The 21,893-nt window shown below is 33.9% G+C and overlaps 1 protein-coding gene across 1 annotated transcript in view; it reads left to right on the forward strand.

Moving 5' to 3' along the window:
* The window catches only part of Top1 (DNA topoisomerase 1), a 72,585-nt gene that overhangs the window by 4,060 nt on the left and 46,632 nt on the right, over nucleotides 1-21,893 (forward strand). Inside the window, exons 2-4 of the mRNA XM_089089992.1 lie at nucleotides 12,850-12,978; nucleotides 15,520-15,623; nucleotides 19,930-20,321. Of these exons, the coding sequence (XP_088946118.1) occupies nucleotides 12,850-12,978; nucleotides 15,520-15,623; nucleotides 19,930-20,321 (625 nt within the window). The remainder of the gene's footprint in view (nucleotides 1-12,849; nucleotides 12,979-15,519; nucleotides 15,624-19,929; nucleotides 20,322-21,893) is intronic.

Raw genomic sequence — 21,893 nt, forward strand, 5'->3', positions numbered from 1 at the left:
TTGTTCCTCTGTAAATACTTATTATGTGTTGTAACAGGATGTAACGAAATTCAGGTCCAGACTTTTTAGAATGATATTCAGCTTCTTAACTTTTGTTTTTATGTAGTCTTGCAGCATTCCTCTAGGGACACCCATGGTACTTCCAGAGAATCCAACTGACTTCTTGTAGAATAAGACAGAAAAAACTGCTATTTTATTTTCTTCTGGATCACAGCCACCTTTCTTTCTTTTCTCTTCTGTTTTACTTTTAAGCATTTTATCTTGAATGAAATTTAACAGGAAAAAATAGAACTTCAGTTCACCTACTGTTCTGAGAGGATTAAACAACGACAGAATTAACACAGTTTTTGGTTTTAAGCTTGCCTTCAACCTTTAAATATGTTGTTTACACAGCTTCTACAAGCATAGCCCACTTTTGGACACCTTGGTACGGCATGCCGAATTTACCCTGGGTATTATGGCCGAACATGGGAGTTCACTATCCCACAGGATGAAAAAAATAATAACAGCAAACTGGTGAAGATGGCATGTCTTGGAAGCTGCCAAAAACAGGCAAATAATAGGAGAAAACATTGTGAGATTACAATGCAAGTTTTCTAGTATTTGTAATTAGGCGTAGGCTTTCAGACAAAATTGAACAAAATTCCAGAGTTAATCACCATAAAACCTGATCCAATCTGATATTTTTGGTAAAAGCATTAATTAAGGTCAGACATTTTAAAAACGTACACTGCCATCTGTCAGAGCTTTTATAATCCACCAGAAGCCCCACAGGTTTTTATATTGAAACTGTTTGCTTTGGCTAAACGTGGGCTGGTCTCCCCTATACCAATTTCGATATTTAATTTTGTCCAACTGTAAACTTTTGAATTGAATTCTTAGAAGAAGCTGTTATCTAACCATAATGTGATTTGTGTCAAATCGCTTTTGTGGTGTTTATGTTTTCTGGAAATTGGAAGTTGGATAGTGGGTCTCTTATTTTATACTGTTGCAGGAAAAGTAGAACATGGAAAATGTTAAAGGCTGAGTTTTAGCGAAATATAGAATGACTAGTTTCTAAAGACCTATATTCAAAGGACCTCGGTAAGTATTAGTAAGATCCCTCCCCCCTCCATCACAGAAGCGGCCGCCCCCCTCTACACAAGATGCTGCCTACGCCCATGAATATATACCCTGAATTGGCATATATAGGGGGGGGGGGGCTAAAAATCATTTCAGATAGAAATGTTTATTATATTAGTAATTTGCATAAAAAGGCATCAAATGGTATTTTCACTTTGGTCATAACTCAATAATATGATTTGGTATATATTTACCATAAATGGGAGGTAATTTTAAACTTTACCCCCCCCCCTACTGTATAAATATATACCCTGAATTGGCATATATGGGGAGGGGGGGGCTAAAACTCATTTCCGATAGAAATGATTATTATATTTGTAATCAGCATAAAAAAAGGCATCGAATGGTGTATTCACTTTATTCCTAACTCAATAATATGATTTGGTATATATTTACCGGTCTAGCTCAATTTTTTGAATAGACTAGCTAGGCAAAGGAATTAATGGCCAAAACCAATTTTGTTTGTGGCTTTTTCTGAATTAATTGCTAGACTAGCCTGTAACTTCAAAATTTTAGGCTAGTTGACTATGCTTCCACTTATTACCCATTCAACACTGCAATATAGGCCTAATGGTTGCTTCCATAACAATTCTATTCAAGTCCGCCCCCCCCCCCCTAATGGGATTAGATATAAAGGTAAATTTCTAGGTGGCACTATAATTTATCTAATTTGAAAGTGAAAAAGTCATTTGATGCCTTTTTTTATGCTCTTTCATAATTCAATAATCACTTCTGGGGCTAATTGCATCTTAAGCCCTTAAAGGGGTCCCGAAGGTAATTTATATGAATTATGAAAGAGCATAAAAAAAGCATCAAATGATTGTTTTATCCAGCTAAATTATATGGCCCACTGCAAAGTTACCATGAAATTTACCAACCCCAAACCCCTTAATGTGCAAATATATACTCTGAATTGGAATATACCCTGAATTGTTGACAGCAAAGTTTTGAATCACAAAATCCAGTGCTATTTTTGTGGATGGCATTTGAAAAACTTGAAATGGTTCAGAAAATGGTTTATATTTGAGTTGCCTAATAAATGAGGCTTGAATTGTTATAAATAAGTATTTTTGGAATATATTACTTTTAAAGAACTTATTTATAAACTAGTGGTATGTTTTTAACCACTTTTCAATAGCTTAACTAGTGTGGATTACTTCTTTGTGTGGTTACAAAAATGAAATACCTTTGGGACCCTTTTAAGGGCTCAAGATGCAACTAGCCCCAGAAGTGATTATTGAATCACAAGAGAGCATAAAAAAGGCATCAAATAACATTTTCACTTTCATCTTAGCTAAATTATAGTAGCACCTAGAAATTTACTGATATAAATTAAATATTTAGTGGTTGGCCACTTCTGAGAAAAATATGCTAACAAATAAATGTAGTAGCCTTGCCAACTATTAGATTTTCTATTGTCCCCTGTTTCCAAGTATCGTGCTCACATTTCTAATAATCCACCCCATCCCCCACATTTGACCATCCTAGATATAGCCCTAGTTTATTTAAACCAAAAAATTACTGAAATAACTTCTTAACTTTATGATATGCAGGATGTTTCAATTGATCAAATTTCAGTTTTTCCTTCCATTGTTACCCACTTTTTAAAATCACTGTAAATAATGTTTTGTCCGCACTGAATTGTAATTTAATCAGGCAAAATTAAGTTTCATCAAGCCAAGACTTAAGAAACCCTTTTATATAATAGCTAATGATGTGGGCTAGTTCAAGACTCAATAACCAAAGAAGAATATTTTTAGGGATATGTCTTGGACCATTAGGGTGATGCAACCATTATACTTGGAAAGGATGTAAAATAAGAAATCTAATTGTACTACTGTTATTTGTTTAGCCTATTTCCTTCAGAAGTGGCCAACCACCAGATACAGCCTCAGGCTACATATATAACTCTGCTGATGTTTTTTGTGTGTGTATGTGTTCTTGTTTTTATACCAATTGCTGGTTCAACTTTCCTTGTTTTTTTAAGGAATGATTTCTGCCCTGTCAAACTAAGTTAAAATATCTTGAAAACACCTTTGTCTATGGGCTCTATTCTATGTGCTATTGTGACTGTATTAATACTGTTATGCCAAAAAGAGTAGGCTAGTACATTTGGTTCCAACAACACTGATTCCAGATATAATAATTTCTACCATGACATGAGATGTTGCCTGAATAAATATATTTATCCTTTGCTTGAATCATTGCATCTGCTTGTTAATAAGCATTTGTGTTCTTAATGCAAAACATATTGATAACCTAGTGTCATGTCATTGCAAAACAATAAGGAGTTAGGTAGATGTAATTAAAAAATAGGTTGAAAATGTAAGGAAATATTATCAACTGAGCAATCAAAACTTTCTACATATTATAAAGAAAACATTTATTATAGTGTTAAAGCCTAGGATGACAGTTTGCCAAAGAGCATCCTTCCTAGCCATCCATCTAGGGCCAAACAACAAGCAGGTTGTCCCGTATTAGGGTGGAATTAGGTCATAAAAAAGGACTTAAAGGGAAATGGGACTTCTTGGGAAGGGGTAAAGAGGAAAGCTTTAAACAGATTAGGATGCAGGTTTTTGTGAGCCTGTATTGGCCTCAGACAACTTTGGTGGTAGAGTGATCTGTTAGTATCAATGTATCTTATCCCTGAGGAAGGGGGAAGTTTAATTTTCATAACAACCATTAAATTTGGAAGTAGTGTTATTTGAGGAGCCAAATGGTTCATTCACATAAGAGCCTAGAACACAGTGTAGTTTCTGCTCCCTCCAAAGGATACTGACCTCCAATGAACTCAGCCCAACTTTGTGTTGTTGAAGCATAAGTGTCAAAAATTGATGCCCAAGAAAAGTGATTGAGCCTTATATCTCTTCTAAGAAGGTCCTAAAGTATCTAACTACCCCCTCAAAAGGGCTTCTTTGATGAACTTAACTAAATATGGTATAAAGTGAAATTTTCAGAAGTAGATCTACAGTACAAATGAAGTACAACTGGAAAAAAATGCTTTAAAATCCTGCTCAAATTGTGTTTTCTAACCTAGAGCCAAATTAATGTAGACTTGAACCCAAATCAAGATTTTTTTTTCAACATTAAGATATGTCTTTTATGTGGTTATATTTATTTATTAACTGAAAACCCGTCTACAAAAAATTGAAAAAGATGGAGCAAAATATAAGAAAAAAAAGAAAAGAAAACTATAGCACAAGACAAATATCAACAAAACCAATAATATCAAATAAGAATGTCAATTATAAATAAATCAAGGATAAAATAGGAACAAAATCAAACAAAGCAAAACCAAATTCACACATACAACATCAACTTATTCATATATAATTATGTATCTATAAAAAAAAAAAAAAAATCAACAACAGACAAAGCTACTGCACTAGAAGTGGGCCTAGCTCATGACCAGCTACTTTTCTATTATGTTTTTCAATAACTCAAGAGATAGCTATTTCTGGGTCTTCGATTTTGTATATTTTAACTATAGGTGAATTTCTGTGACAAGGTGGTAGATGTAGTAGATATTTTACAAAACGGAAAAATAGCAAATGGATTTTTGACTTCAGATTTTGTAAATATTTTCTAAAATGGACTGATGTACAATATATGGGGGAGAGCTACTGCATTGAACAGGCTAGCTAAGAGATGATGATTGAAGCAGAACTTGCAAGTGACAATAGAGGCATAAGATATTGAAATTTGATGGTTAAGATGCTTGATGAGAAGAGATATAGTGTGACATAAAGAGGACTCAATGGGGAGCCCTAAGTATACTATATGATCAGCAGGCTGAACTGTTGAGCTCCCAAGTGCTATTGAAGGGAAAGTAGGACTCTTCCAGTTGAAAAGAACTATTTTGGACTTTGCTAAATTGAACTGAAGCCCAACCTTGAGGTATTCATCTTGAAGGATAGCAAAAATTTCACTGATTTGCAGTAGTGTACAACTGAGATTCAGAATATCATCTGCATAGCACACAAAGAACAGATTAGTAGATGCCAAAATTAAAGAGCAGGGGCATTGGTCTTGAGCCTCAAGGATGTAATTATTCAAGAATTTGGGGAAAGAAACTGCACCTTGTCAAGCACCCTTTAAGACTGGTATGAGCCTTTTCTTAGGAATCGGCGGAATATTTTTAACTGGTGGAAGTTTCAGTTCAATGGATAACCATGTATACATATCCCTAAGCGTACGAATTATATCTGGGTTCAGTCCACGCCTACCAGCTTTAAGAAACATTGTAGAGTGAATGAGTGAGTCAAATGTGCATCATACATCATGTCCATCAAGAACTAGACTTTCTCCCACAGAATCAACATCAATAAGAGCGTTTGCTACTACAGTGAGAGCGTCAGCACAGCCAGTTCCTTGCTTGAAGCCAAATAGGTGTGGGGGTCTATAACAAGTTACTTTGAGTTTGTCCCTAAAGAGAAGCTTGAAGAGCTTACAAAAAGAGGTTGCAACAGTGATGGGCTGAAACTAGGTACACTGGGGTACTGCTTTTCCCTTCTTAGGGATTGGAGGAAGGTCACTGATACAGAATTTTGAAGGCACAGTGCATTGAGTGAATATCATCTGCATTAGCAGTGTGAGAGGTTGGGTTAAAAGAGGGCTTCCGTTCTTTAGATGCATAGCTCCCACACAATCAAAGCCGCTGGAAGATTTCCACTTTTATTTTTGGGTTGCTTTTTCCATTGCTTGAGTTGTCTTGGTGTAATGTTTTTTTGGAGAAGAAGCTAAGAAGGTATCTAAATCTTTATCATACTTATCCTGAAGCTGGGTGATCCAGGAAATGAAAACTCCAATTCAAAGTGAGCATACCATTCATCATCAGGAATATCAGAGGGATGCACAGAGGGGGCGTGGTTATGTGAATGGGAAACCGATTTGAAGAGTAGTGTACAGTCATGTCTGGCTCTAGCAGAGTTCTGATTGACAAGCATCTTCCAATGTAAAGCAAGAGCCTTTGAAAATAGTCTTTTTGTAATGAGGCGTAGATCATTCACGATACCAGATTGCGGTTTATTGCAATCTTTCCACAGATTGAACCAAAATTTTGCTTTTCTCCATGATCTAACTAGATCAGGATTTGATGACCAACCCGTGATTATACCCTTGTGATTTCTTTGGAAAGGAACTGCTTGGCTCTCGGCAAAACAAAGGGCATGGCAAATCTCGGCAGAATACATGTCCAGGCTAAGGCGTGTTTCTTTTTTCAACAAATTATCTGAAATCTGTAGAAGATGAAACAGTACTCGAATTTTATGTAGGATAAAATCCAAAGAAGACTTGAAAAGTTAACTATTAATTTTTGACCAATCACGCAAAAGTGGAGGTGTTCAAGGATTAGTTTGGTGTGTATGCTGGGGTGGTGTGTGAATTATAATGGAAGATGAAATGGAAAAATGGTCTGATAGCTGGTATTCACTCAAAACAGAAACTTGTTCCATCTCGTGGTTGCAAGATATCGCGATGGGATCCAGATTAGATGTATGATATGAAGTATGAATGTAAGTAAAATCAGAATCCTTATGAACCACTCTAACCCAATCACCAGATATACCCCTAATGAGGAATGTTCGCGGCGATTCTCGAGTATCCCTTTCCGTTAAATTACAGTTGAAATCTCCAGCTACTACACACAACAGCCCTAAACGCTTAACTTTATCAAGACACAAACCTAATTTCTCACAGGATATAGCAAAACAACGCTTGGATTCATCACAACAATAATCAGTAGGTAAATAAACATCAATAAATACACACCCTTCAACTCGGACAGCCAAGAAGTGATCACTTGTTTCAAGGAGGCTGTACAGATATCTATCTGTACAGTATATCTGTATTCACTGCAAATTTCTAAACCTTGGAAATAGGGAAAAAGTAGATAGATTGCATACTACCCAGGGCAGTGTTTAGACTTTAAATTTATTCCTGAGAATTTGATTCTCCTAACTCATCTGCTTTCCAAGATACTTAAAACACCCCTATCTAGAATTTTATCTGTAAAATTGCAGTTTTATGAATATGTAGTTGTCATTACAACAGCTAGATTGGGATTAAAGAAGAAAAATCACTAGATTCTCATCTAAAACAATGCAATTCTTGCCTTTTTTTAAATCTGAGGAAGTCAAATAATCTGTGCTCAAGTCATGCAATAATATCTTATGTGCCATTATTTATTTATCAGATTGTGTTTTTGATGTTTCATTTTAATGTTTCAGTATTGTACAAATTGTTCCTATCATATGGAAGTTAACAATTCAGGTAAGGCACATGCTGATGCATGACAAGTTTTGCCTCTTGATCTTGTTGAAAAGATACCTCTTTAACTTCCATGTTTTATGGCATTCCTTGTTGTTGAAAGGGCTAGGGGGGGGGGGGCAAAAAAAATAAAATAAAAAGCATAGGTGAAAAAAGGTTCAACCCTTCAAAGGGTAAGGGATTTGCCAAGAGGGACAGTTCAAAACACAGAGAACATCTAGTTTATAATTTGTTCAGGATTGTCCTTCCAACCTATCTTCCAATAAGAAAAGAAAGAAAAAATCCAATAAGAAACAAAAAAAGATAGTCAATTTGTAACTACCATGAGAAATGAATGTGAATCTTTGTAAAAACTTACAAAATCATATGTATGAAAATGTAAGTCACTGAAACTCCACACCCTTAAAAAACTTATTTAGCTGTAGTGGGAAGGGGAGGGCTAATGTTAGTTTCCTCATCCTTACCACTTATTTTTTTAGCTGTCAGAAATTACTATTACTAAAATGTCCTCTTCTTGCCTATCATCCAGTTTATGAAATATCATAAATTACTATCCAGTCAATCCCACATATTCCTTTATTAAATGCCCTCTTGTTTCCGCATTGATCTCGCATTTATAATAAACTGGGAAACCAGCCATTCCTATTTGACTGAGCTAATTCCAAAAATATTTATAGAAATATTTTTTTTTTTTTTTATCAAATTAAGGTTTGCTCAGTTTAGTGGTCAATGTAATCTTTCAAGTTAAGATTAGGCATATATCCACCTCTGTGTTTTTGCTTAGTTGGTTTTCAACAAAGCACAATGCAAAATGTCTTCTATATACTATATGTCCAAACTATCTTCTGATATGGGAATCATTGTATAAAAAGTAAGCAAAACAATGTGATACAAACAAAATCAGTCAATATGAAAAAAAAATTTACAAAATTCACAGAAAAATTTATACTTGATTTCTTGAGTTTAACTTGAGTTTAAGTTCAAGTTCGTTTAATTTCTCATTCAATCACTACAAGACAAAATAACACTTGTACAATATGAATCAATGGAGAAGAAAATATTTACAGAGGGTGCCTAAACAGTGAGTTATATTCGAAAACAGGCACCCTAAAAAAAGATAATAATAATAACAAATGATGAAAAGAAATAATAATACATTAGATATACTCGGAAGAAAAATTAGACACCACACTGAACCCAAAGCCCACACCTCAAATCGATATATTACCACATAATTAAATTTTTATCAACAATAGCACCGGCCTACATGACTTCAAATAAATAAATAATTATCTATAATTACTTATTAGATATAGTTTGAATTTAGTCTTAGAAGCTGGAATAGAAAAACGCGAATCTATATTACTTTCATAAATATTCCAGGACTTTATTGTTGAATTTTTAGGAGAAAATCTGGATCTTTCAGTTCGAATTCTAGGGCAAGATAATTTGGCTGAGCTTCTTCTTAAACAATAATTATTCTGGACAAAAGAAACTAAAGAAAAGTTACTAGAATTTAAAGCCAATGGTGATAATTCTTTTATTTGTTTTAGTCTGAAAAGGACACAATGTACAGGAAGGACTAGATAAACTGGCAATATTCTTAAAAATGTATAAAGGCTCTTAGTAGGGGATTTATCGGGGAGGGAAGATGGGGAAGGAAGGGAGTGGTTTTAACGTACGAAGGGCGTTATTTTGAAGACGTTGAAGGGGCTTAATTAGAGATTTGAAAGTATTTAAATAAGCAATCGGACAATAATTAAAGTAAGAATGGATTAGAGAATAATAAACTGACTTAAGAGCAGGGGAAGGGAGGTGGATTTTAGATACCGCAGTAACCCCACATTCCTTCCTAGCTGTATCCTTAGCCTATCAATATGAAGTTTCCAAGATAAATTTTCATCAACTGTTAGCCCTAGATACTTACAAGACTCCTTCCTGGCAATGGTAACTAGTTCTCTGTTAAAACGGACAGATATTTGAGAAATCGACGGTACAGTCTAATAAACTGTAACGACGGAAGCCAGTTTAATAAGAACAACTCGTGAAAATGAAATTTGACTAAACCTCTGGCATTCAATTAAACCTATACCTCCTAACTCACTTATTAATGCAGTTACTGTTCAAGATAGTAATGAAATGATAAACTGTTTGTTCACCAACAATACTTTATTTCTGTGTCTCTAAGTGGTAATGTGTTAATTACCAGTAATATTCTTTAGCCAGTTTTATAAATAACTTTTGTTTTACCCCACCTAATGGTTTTAAAGTAATTGTTTTTCACTTCTCAATGTATTGGCTTCTTTTCTTTTTCTTTATTTTGACTACAAGATGCAGTGTTTATTTCTGGTTGTGATAAACAATTATTAGAAATAAAATCTTATTTTAAACCTTTTGTTTCTAGATGACATGCTTTTAAGTACTTCATTATTATTATTTAGAATTTTTTGTTTCTCAGAATGAAAGAAGACTGAAAAAATTATTTCATAATTAATAATTGCAGCTTTGCTGTTTTTCTGATGGTTACCAGTTTACACGTTATCTTTCAAACTGTTGTAGTGTATTGCTAAAATTAGGTCAATGTGATGGCTGGCCTAAGGCCCATTCAAGGAGTGGGTTTGGGCACAGTGGGTATTGTGAAGAGAAGGACAAAGAGGAGCTGTGTTTCAGTGAACCCTTGCTCTTGTTGTTCATAGTCTAAAGTTGGATATGGCCAAAATAAAACAGACCTTCAGTTTAAAGATTGATTCTTCGTATTCCTTTTTTTAGATTGAAAGCTGAAGTACTTTAGTACTTGGACAATTTAGAGTACTTCGAGTAGTAAGTTCTTTCTAAACTTCCCTTAGGTATCAAATAATGAATATTCTTTGAATTTTTTACTTAAATGTAAGTACAGACACTTCCACAGTATTTCCAAGTGAGTTACAACCACAGTTCATATATTATCCAGTATGATCATTCTCTATCTCACCCATTATAAAAACCCGGACAGGGGTTTTTATGCAGAAACAGGCTAGACAAGCTAAGGCAGAAAGAAGTGGGAGGAGCTTTTTGTTCACGATGACCAGAAATGATCTGCGATAAGCTTACTGCTAATGCAGAAACAGGCTAAACAAGCTAAGGCAGAAAGAAGTGGGAGGAGCTTTTTGTTCACGATGACCAGAAATGATCTGCGATAAGCTTACTGTTATATTCTGTCTACTGTGGTTACAACACAAGACAAGCAGTAGCAAAACATGAGTTTCTTCCCAGCTGAAATCTGATGATATTTCATGAATTTTGTATCAGTCTTGACTGAATTCTTGGGTTTGCTCAAATATTAATAGATTGTATTATCAGTATCATTAGCACACATCCAAATTTTTAGTAGGATAAGTAAGACAGTATTTTTTATTTGAGTTTCATAGAGTAGATATTCTCAAAAGTCAATCATATCAATAGTGTAATTATGAGAAATCCTTGTTGGAAAATTATTTTATTTTTAGAACTGGAGCTCAACAAATATTCTTATATGGATCTTATTCATGGTTAACCTGATTCCAAAAACAAGGCAGATTTTCTTAGCTAAAAATTTGGCCAAGAGTGGTGCTTTGAGGATAAACAATTCTTAACTGACTTGTAAACATGGCATTTTATTGTGACCTGGAATAGTGCTGGGTGGCATTTGGGGAGGGGGAACAATTTCCCCCTCTAGACTGTGGAATAAACCTTTTTTTTGGAATTTTGTTGAAAAACAACAAATCCCTGGCTTGACTTTTGAAAATTCTTATCAAGTTGTTCCTTTCCAGTTGGCAGAATTATTGCATTTATCAACTGAAATCTGATAAAATTTTAGTATTCCTATTTTCTTTGACAAATCTTATATCATGCAAATACATCTGTGAAAAAGAAAATTCAGGGTAGGCATCCTCAAGCAGATATTTTTCGAAGGTGATAAAGTGTCCTAATTTTGCTTAAGGTATTTGCAATTTTTTTGTTTTCCATGGCTTTTTGGCCTTATTGGTGGATAACAGCACACTTACTCTCCCTCATAGTGACCTAGCTTTGGTGATTTTTACATGCTCATAGGGGAAGGGGCGGTATAAAAACACCCTTGAAAAGGTTTGACCAAAAATATGCTGTTATCTTGTTTACTCCCCCAATGAAAAATATTCCAATCCCTACCCTAGTAGTCACGTTTCTGTGAATTTGAGGTGATATCCAGTTCCCTTCTTCGATTGAATTCCCAAAATCGCATATGGTTTAACTTGAAGTAAATATTTAAAGAAGTAATATACCTAGGTTTCGTAAATATTTATGTTATTGGAAAATGAATGTTGTCCCTGAGGGGCAACACACCTTTTATGTATTCTACTGATGAAGGATTAGGCCATGTCCAATTTGAATTCAATAAGTCTTATCCTCTGTTTAGTGAAGGATAGCCTAAACATTCAGTTAAGAATAGCTATAATGTTGAATTCTTGTTTTCTCATGAATTTATAGGGCGACTCTAAAACACCAATCTTAACCAATATTTGCTAGGGAGTACCTTATTTTACCAATTTTACTTACCACGTTTTTATTTTACAGTCATTTTACAACACTACCTGTGGTCCCAATATGTGTCTAAGACTGTCACAGTTAGTTGTAGAATTTCAGGGTATAAGTGAATAATGTATGGATTAAAAAACCTAATTTTTGCCATAATTTTCCATTGACAGCGTTCTGTTTGTTAATTTTCTAACAAATTTTTATGAGTTTCATGTCTCTTAAAAATTGAAATATAATTAATTTGTCTATATAATTAAATATAATTAAAATTTGTCTGTTTCTTTTAGAAACAGACAAATTTTTCATTAGAAACAGCTAAATGTTTCTTTAGTAAGGTAGTGAAAATAAAAACTATGCAATAATAATAATAAAAGTATAAATATTCCAGCTTCACATTTGGAAATATATGAAAAAAGGGGGAAACACACAAACGCCATACAAAAAAAGGATGGGAATCTGACCTTGAAAGAAAATCCAGTAAGTTATTTCAGCAAAGCCCAAGGCAAGATGTTTGGTATATACTATTATCTATATGTCTGAACTACCTTCTGATATGGGAATCATTGTATACAAAGTAACCAAAACGAAGTGATACAAATAAGATAAATCAGTATGAAAAAAGAAGAAAGTACAAAATTCACAGAAAACTGAATAAACTTGAAAAACCAGTCAAATTTTTGATTTTGACAGAAGGATTTTTTTTTTGGGGGGGGGGGGCGTAGAAGGGCCACAAGACCACTTTATCCCTCCAGTAATGCAGAGTAATCACAAGGGAACACTTTAGTCCACTAAGGCACGGATTTAGACCAGGTATAAATTCTTGTTTTTGCCTGCCACTAGTTGGTTACATCACCTTCAACAGTTCCTAATTAAATTAAGCTGTGTCCAGCAGGCATGGAAGAAAAGAGTTTAAGATGTGCATATTTTTAGGAGCTTGAAGAAAAAAAAGATGGCGATTCTCGGAGTGAACACAAATCCTCTTCCAAGCATAAACACAAAGATAAGGAACGTGATCGTGACCGGGATCGTGAGAGAAAAGACAAGGACCGAAAGGACAGGGTAAGCCTTTGAGTTTGTATGAGTGGTCCAGTTGTCAAACTGATAAACTCCATAAATTAAACAACAGAGCAAATTAGTCACAGATGTATTGCTGTTTGTGATTTTAATGAGCCAATCATTTGCTGAGCAGATTTTCATGATTTTCTTTTTGAGTTCACTTGAGTTCGAATAAAATATTCAACTATATTTTAGTATGGAGTTGCATGATTGTAGTAATTAGGTTGTTTTCATTTAAATAGACGCTGAGACAGACTATGAATACTGATGCAGTTTATCTGGCATTTCCTTTTTATTTTACATTGGCCTAATCCCGGTGAATTCTTTTCGTGCTTTTTTGTTATTAAATAAAAAAAAAAGTTTTTTTTTAACTGAAAGTAAGGAGCTACATTAAAACTTAAAACGACCAGAAATTATTCCGTATATGAATGGGGTTATCTCCTCCTCAACGCCTCGCTCTTTACGCTAAAGTTACACTCTTTCTCACAACTCTATTTTTTAAAACTATAAAAAACTTTAGCGTAAAGAGCTAGGCGTTGAGGAGGGGACAGCCCCTTTCATATAAAGATTAATTTCTGTTCGTTTTAATTTTTAATGTCGCTCATTACTTTCAGTAAAAAAAACTTTTTTTTAATTTAAATTTTGAACGTTTTTGAATTAATGCAGGTTTTGATTTAGGCTCACCGTTTATGAATAATTAAAACAAAATTTGCATATTAATTTTATTTTTATTTGGTTAAATGGTTTTCTCGGGAGTTGTTTAATTTTTATTTACGAACGTTTTTATTTAACTTACGAATTAACTTACGTAACGATCTTCTATATTCATATATTTTTAATACTTATATTTGGGGGTACGCCCCCTTGTCAATACCTCGCTCTTTACGCTTAAGTTCGAATTTTATTCCAATTCTTTAAAAATGACCTCTTAATCACAAAGGCCGTTAATTAGAATAAATAGCTCTTATGAAAGTACTAAAAAATCTTTGGCTTAAAGAGCAAGGTAAATTTTCAGACAAATTTTCTCAGGCGCAAAACTTTTGATGGGAAGGACTAAACTTGATGAAAGCTATATATTTGAAATCAGCATTAAAATCTGATTCTTTTGATGTATCTATTGCTATCAAAATTCCGTTTTTTTGAGTTTTGGCTACTATTGAGCCGGGTCCTTACAGTTCGTTACCACGAACTGTTTGATATCAGATCAAACTCTTATTTGAAGATAATATCCTACCTATATGACTTGAAGATAATTATTATAACCTGTAAAATGGTGGCTTAATGTACAAAGGACAGTGGTACTGAAATGTAATAGTTTGAATTGATAAAATGAAGGAAATAATTGAATATATTCCTTTTGTTTGTGAGGTTTTCCCTTTCACGTTTTATATGTATCTTTAGCGTATTTTAAATTATGACAGAGAATGAAAGTTATTATTGAATTTGAAACTAATTAAGAATTATTTTAACTTAAAAAAAGTACTGTCTTTTTCAGAATAATTGTAAGGGAAAAAATAAGATAAATAATCACTCAAATTACGATGCCTTTTCTTTTCAAGAAATTGAAAAAAAGAACGAGCAAGATTTTTAAGAAAGGCAGTAACAGTGGCGAATTAAGGGATTTGTTTTCTTTCTTTTTATGTCTTTGGAAAAGGGTAATCGTCAAAAACAAATCTTAATGGTATCATCGGCGCTTTTTTAAAATATTAATTTCAAAATTTTATGTTATTTCGATAAATATCGAAATCACGGGCAAACAGATTTTTTTTTATGTGTAATGGTTTTCTAAGCTGATTGGGGTTATTTTTGGGATGGTGGATACAAATATGAAGTAAGTTTTTCTCTGTCAGCTATGCCTTTTGACTTCATGCACTATCATCCACAATTGAGTTTAATGTCAAATAGCTATATATATATATTAATTATGTTAGGTTATAACTAGTTTCTGTATTTTTTCCTGATCAATTCCTCCAAATGTCAAAAAAGGCAATCGAATAGTAGATACAAGCTTCTTAATGGGTTTATATGTCTTGTTCTAAAGCCAAGTTGATTAGCTCGTTGTTCTTATTAATTTTTTAGATGAGTTATTTGGGTTTATTCTGTTACAGCCAAAGCTGAATTTGAACCCGAGTAAAGTAATTCTCATATAAAAAAGTAATCTTTTTAGATGTAATCTTGTATAAAATGCTACAATTATGTTGCAGTTGCAAACGCTGACAGTCAGGGCACCAATCTTCAGCATTTACTTTATAAACTGAGGGTCAGAGGTTTACCAATAGCTTAGAAGCTAGTTCTCAATTCGTTGCAAGCTCATTGGCTGTACTTGGTGTGGACGCAGTGGATTAATTCCTGCTTAGCAATATGTGGCAGTTCCTGCTGCCGTCAGGCGCGATATCTGTCCCTGCAAAATACCCAACAATCAAAACGTTAACGATTGTCAACGCTCTATCTACGACTAATGGCTCTGAAATATCTTTGTTATGTGCCATGATAGCTGTATAAACTTGATTTAAAAAAAAATTGACATGTATTTTTTTCTTAAAGGATCGAGAACGTGATAAAGACCGCGGAGACAAGGAGAAAAGTCATTCTAGCAGCAAAGACAAGGATCGAAGTGACAGGGACAAGCACCGGGACAAAAGTAGAAGGTAAACCCTATTCTAGGTTCTGAGATAGGTTTTTTTTCTATCTGTTGAATTAGGAGTTATGGCACTCAGGGCGAAAACATTTTTAATCGTTCAAATTTCTATTGAAGTTGCTTGCTTTCACTGGACGCTCTTTTCATGCTCTATAGATTAGTCTCAAATTCTACAGTCTTAAACTTTGAAACTGTTAATACAATCCAAATAAATATGACAGATAATAATATTGTTATTCTTTGTAAGATCATTACTATTGACTTCCAGACACTGAATAGGGTGGGGGGAGGTTGTATCTATCGGATTTATCTCATGCGGGTCCTTGTAGTTGATTCTGCTGTCTTGCTTGGTAACTATACAAAATAAATTTTTTCTACCAACAACACAACATTGAAAAAGATTTAAAGGGAAATTGATTAATGTAATTGAAGATTTCCTATCAAATACAGAGATAGCAGTAAAAGACAGAAAGTATAATACAAAAGAAACAATGAAATTTAAATTAGTACCTCGGGGTTCTTCTCTGGATTCTGATCTTAACATTTTCAGTGTAACAGATTTACCGTTAGGTGATTGTATAGTGATGCCTTCTGCATTTGCGGACGATACTACATTTTGGACAACTGGTAGAATTAGTAATTGCAAAAGTACAGGATACACTTCCAGTGACGCAAGGGACTGCAGAGGCAGAACTTCAGTTTAGTGTGGAAAAAGGGCTGCAATAATAATAACCAGGAAAAAGATAAACCCTAATTACAACATAAAACTATAACAAATTATAAAGATTGTAAGTTGAAGTTTATTCTATTGTTTTGAAAAAATGAATTGCAGCTATAAGAAAGGATTTTTTCAACTAATAACTCAGAAATAGACATTGAGCTAAATGTCTGGGGTCAGCCGCAAAAGTTTTTTCAGCAGCCTTAGTGACAGTAAGACGAGAAACAAAAAATAATGGAAAGTTTTCTCGTGTTTAATTGCTTAGTTCAATCTGGGGCTATTCAGGGGATGCTATAAAGATTGAGGGTTCTACACCATGCTTCAATCAATTAGTGCCGAATTTCTTTTTACCTTCTAATTTTAAGAAAATCCCCCCCCCCCCCCCCTACAAAGTACCACAGAGCTACAATTTTATCAGTTGTTGCTTTATCAACTTCAACAATAAGAATAGAATGTTTAGTATTTTTGATTATTCTGCCGGAAGGCATTAAAGTTTTGTAATAGAGTTATCGATTTAAAATGTTTAAAGCTTATAGAAGAGTTTACAATTTGCTTTGCCGGAGGTCCACATCCTTATTTTACTATAATAAATTCTCTACGTGTGGTAAAGACATTAGGAAAACATGGCAAGTAATAAATTCTGTTATCAGGCCATCTTCTCTGCCTCCTTCTGTCCCTTCAAGTATTGTGATGGAAGGCGAAAATGTAGAGGGTGAGCTAAAATCTCAAGATGCGTTTACTTCTTACTTTGCTAATATCGGGAAAACTACAGCCTCTTCTGTAAGTCCTTCTCTAAATGATTTTAGGTCTTATCTTGGACTTCATCGTCTTAAATCAACGGTTTTGGAGCCTATCTATGAAGTTGAAATATCCAGAATAGTTAATGGTTTGAAGGGTTCTTTATTTCTGGCCCAGACCGTATTTCTACTACGGTTGTCAAGTTCATTCTTCCTGTCATCATTCCTGCTCTTACGACGAGACTCGTCAATATGTCTTGTCGTGCTCGTGTTGTTATACTTTTTAAAGGTGGATCACGAATGGCCATGCTAGTTATCGTTCTATATCTCTTATCAGTGTGTAATAAAATTTTTGAAAAGGCTATGCTTTTTTGATTTCTTTTTCGAATTCCAAACATTTTTTTCATGCTTCCCAGTTTGGTTTTAGGGCAAAGCATTCAACTGAGCATGCATGTGCGAATCTTTTGTGAATTATATTAATACATCTCTTTCTAATACATGCTCCTCTTTTTCTCGATATGCGAAAAGCATTTAATTCTATAACACACAAGATTCTTCTTTGAAAATTATTCCATATTGGAATACGAGGGAGTACTTATCATATTTATCTGGTCGAGTTATCTCGGTTGATCCAATCCGTCTTTTTTCCAATCCGTCAGAAATAGTTTGGTGTTCCACAAAGGTCTGTGATTGGGTCGATACTCTTCTAAATTTATGTTAATGACCACGTAAATGCGGTTAAAAATCTAGGGATGTTCTTTCTCCCTTACACTTACACTGTTTGCAAATGACAGGACTCTTGGCACAGCCGGTAGAACTGAGTCTGATGTCCGTTCAAACATGATTGTACTTTTTGAAAGTTACTCAGTGGTTTGATGTTTATTATCTTGCCTTAAATGTTGGAAAGTCATTTTTTCTTTTTTTCTCAAGATTTCCAAGGGCTTATTCTGGTTTAAATAAAATACATATATCGAGGAGTTCCCTTAATAGGCCTAAGGATCGTTGCGTTCGATTCCTAGGCATCTTGCTTGATGAAAATCTCTCCTTTAAGCTTCATATTGACCTCGTAAAAATGAAAGTCTCCAGAAGCCTCGGGATCCTTAAAAAATTGAAACACATTTTTCCAGGGTCAATACTTAGACTCCTATTCTACAGCCTAGTTCAGCCTTATGTTTCATACCCTTCTATTATTTGGATGTCAACTTTTCCCTCATCACTGAAGCCACTTTCAAAACTATCTGATAAAGCAAGGAATCTTATACATTATACTAACTGTTCCCTACTTAAAGACTTGCTTGACTTGAGACCTATCTATTTTCTGTCTTGTGCTTCTTTTGATCTTTGAGGTTACATGGCCAGCTTCCTGCTACCTTATGTAATAATATATTTTTATTTCTGAGCAATCGACTTATTATTTCCGAACTTCCAATAATTTACAGATACCTTATACTCCATCCATACAGTCTGACTTTAACCCTCTGACAGATTGTAACAAGTTTTGTTACACTCTCCCAGAGTCTGCACGAGCTGCCACTTATTTGGTATCTTCAAAAAGTATGTTAAGAGATTTTATTGCAAATAATTAATTTTTCCCCGGTTCTCTGATGATTTGTCTCCGGTTTGGTTCTGCACTTTATTTGTGTAGGTGTAACCATGTATTACTCCCTTGCCTAGCTTGGATTTTCTTCTTTTCTTTTTTTGGGGGGGGGGGGTATTGTTTGGTTTGGTGATGTGATTTAATATTTGGAAAATGTCTGTTGAATGTATTTGTTTATTTTTATTTTTGTTTCTCCCTTGTTTTTTTTTAAGGCCATAAAGCCTTACAAGGGAGACTATGTTGAAGTTGTTTTTGTATATAATTTACCGTTGATCTTGGTATTCAGTGATATATTTCTTGTTTTGTCTTTTTTTAATAATTCAATATATATACATATATATATATATATATATATATATATATATATATATATATATATATATATATATATATATATATATATATATATATATATATATATATATATATATATATATATATATATATATATATATATATATATATATATATATATATATATATATATATATATATATATATATATATATATATATATATATATATATATATATATATATATATATATATATATATATATATATATATATATATATATATATATATATATATATATATATATATATATATATATATATATATATATATATATATATATATATATATATATATATATATATATATATATATATATATATATATATATATATATATATATATATATATATATATATATATATACATATAAATGTTTCTCTTTTCCCATTTCCCTTAATTTTCTGGGAACGAGAAGTTCCCATTTCCCTTAAATCTTTCCCTACGGCACCCTCCCACTCCATCTGGGAGCAGCCTGCTTTTCGCTTAACCCTAGACGGTTGCCCGACAAGGACGATCTTGGGCAATATGTCATCCTTTATCTGCAGAGTGTGTCCTAGCCATCTCAACCTGTCTCATTATAGTTCTAGGAAGCGGGATTGACTCACATTTTTCGTACAGACTACTGTTTGAGATATGGTCAGTCATCGGGTACCCAAAACAACTTGAACGGGTCCATGGTCAATTTACTTTCCAAACAGTATTTATTTAGCATGTTGTGTTTACGATGGACAGTCTTTAATTACCATGTACTAAAAGAAAATACATAACGGACGCAACCACGCACTGGACCACTTTTTACAACCGTCCAATGAGCCAGGGCTTGGTCACCCTTGTTCTTAACTAATTGATATCCTGTCTTTAGATATTTCCTATCAGTTCTCGCATTAATTTTATTCTCAAATTCCAGCGATGAAAAAATGACTAATGGCCACTCCAGTAGCAAGGATAAAGAAAAAGACCGAGAAAGAAAAGATCGGGACAAAGACAAAGAGAAGGATCGGGACAAAGAACGGGAAAAGGGGAAAGATAAAGAACGAGAAAAGGACAGGGACAAAGAACGAGAAAAGGACAGGAATAAAGAGCGAGAGAAGGACAAAGAACGAAGCAGGGATAAAGATAAGGAAAGGGAGCGTGAAAAGGATCGACATAAAGATCGAGATCGCAAGGACAAGGATCGGCATTCATCAAGCCATAAGGATAAACACAGGGACAAGGACAGGGATAAAGATAGAGAGAGGAAAGATAAAGAAAAAGACGGAGATAAAGAAAGAAAGGAAAAACCTAAAGACAAAGTCAAGGGTAAGTTTTGGTTAATTTTTATTTCTTATAGGGTCCGTCTTGCCATGTAGCAAACAGAATAACTTTAAAGAATATTGCAAATAATGAGAAAAGCACTGAATTTTCGGCTGGTGGAGGTGAATATGACTTGACACACCTGTGGCGTGTAGGCCTTGTTCAACTTTATTGAATCGAATTATGTTTTCCTTTTAGCGCTTTAGTTTTTTCTGGACTGTTTTTGAGTCTGCTTAGGACTTACTCCTTACTGCTTAGTCTGCTTAGGACTTATTCGAGACCAAAATCGGCTTTGATATGATAAATTTCATTTTCAACTGCATAAGGGCTGTAAACGGTGAACAAAAAGTGTGGTTTTCAAAAGAGCTTACTCCTATATTTTTAATGCTTTACATTTACCCCCCCCCCCTTCCACCCCATCCCTCTTAATTTTTCATGTTTCTTCGATTTCTCATATAAATAATTTGTTTTTGTTTTTTAAGTTGTATGCGTAAACTCCAGCTCGATTTTTTTTTTAATCTGTAAATTTATGATTTCGGTTTTATTAGATTAAATTTTCTTCAAAACAATTATTATTTTTTATGTCCTCCTTTTTCCTGTGAAAAGGATACGGAAAATTAAAAAGGAGGCAAGAAAATTGTGAAAATTCTCATTATGACAAATTTACTATCTGTATTAGTCTTAAAGAGCCAACCTGAGGCATGTAAACTGGAATTTTTTCTAGGAGGGAGTAATAATAAAAAAACAACTATAATTTGCATGAGAAATGGCAAGAAATTCGGAAAAAATCTGGGATTTTGTGGAAGATGGGGCGCAAGCCCCCCTTCTCACATCCTTCATATGTGTTCTTTGCAGTTGTTTGCTTCCAGTACCCAGAGCCATTATTGTGACGTGCCATATTCATTGGCAGTGATATTGTGTTGCTAAGAGACAAAAGAAGGAATATCATTTTTTTCCAGGGCTTACTCTTGATCCCCCTCCAGGTTTTTTACCTGCACGCCTGCCCTTTACTATTAATCAAAATTTTGAATTAAGTATTTACTGTGTGTGAAACATGTTTTTTTTAAATATTTGTTTTTGGGTGGTGTTGTTTGTTCAAGTTACTAATTTGTAACAAATAACTAAATTTAAGGTTCATTTTCTCTGTGGCATGCTTTAATGCTTCAGCGTATGGCGACCATTTAGCCATCATTCGATAACTTAGGTTTGGCTTTTTTCATCTGCCGAATTGGATTTTAAGATATTCCTTTTCTGAGTAATAGATACGTTCATTAGAAAAAGTTTAACAAATAGCTTGGTGAATGAATAGTTCTGTAACTAATGAGTTCAATGATGTTTCCCTGTTAGGGTAAGGTACAGCTGTAGGCCTGTTACAAACTTGTATCCTTAACAGGGATCACAAATCTTAGCGTACCCAGGACAGTGGAAATGAAATTTGATTGTTTGAATTGTCTATCTGGTAGCTTATCTAACCATATACTCATATATCTTCAAAACTTGGGACACGATTTTGATTCAAAAAGGCCTCCATGTGCAGCTATTCTGTTTTTGGTAGAAGTGAGCGCTAAATTAAAATCC

Source organism: Artemia sp. Qi Xiang Cuo, chromosome 5 (genome assembly GCF_049724085.1).
Source record: "Artemia sp. Qi Xiang Cuo chromosome 5, ASM4972408v1, whole genome shotgun sequence".
NCBI lineage: Eukaryota > Metazoa > Arthropoda > Branchiopoda > Anostraca > Artemiidae > Artemia > Artemia sp. Qi Xiang Cuo.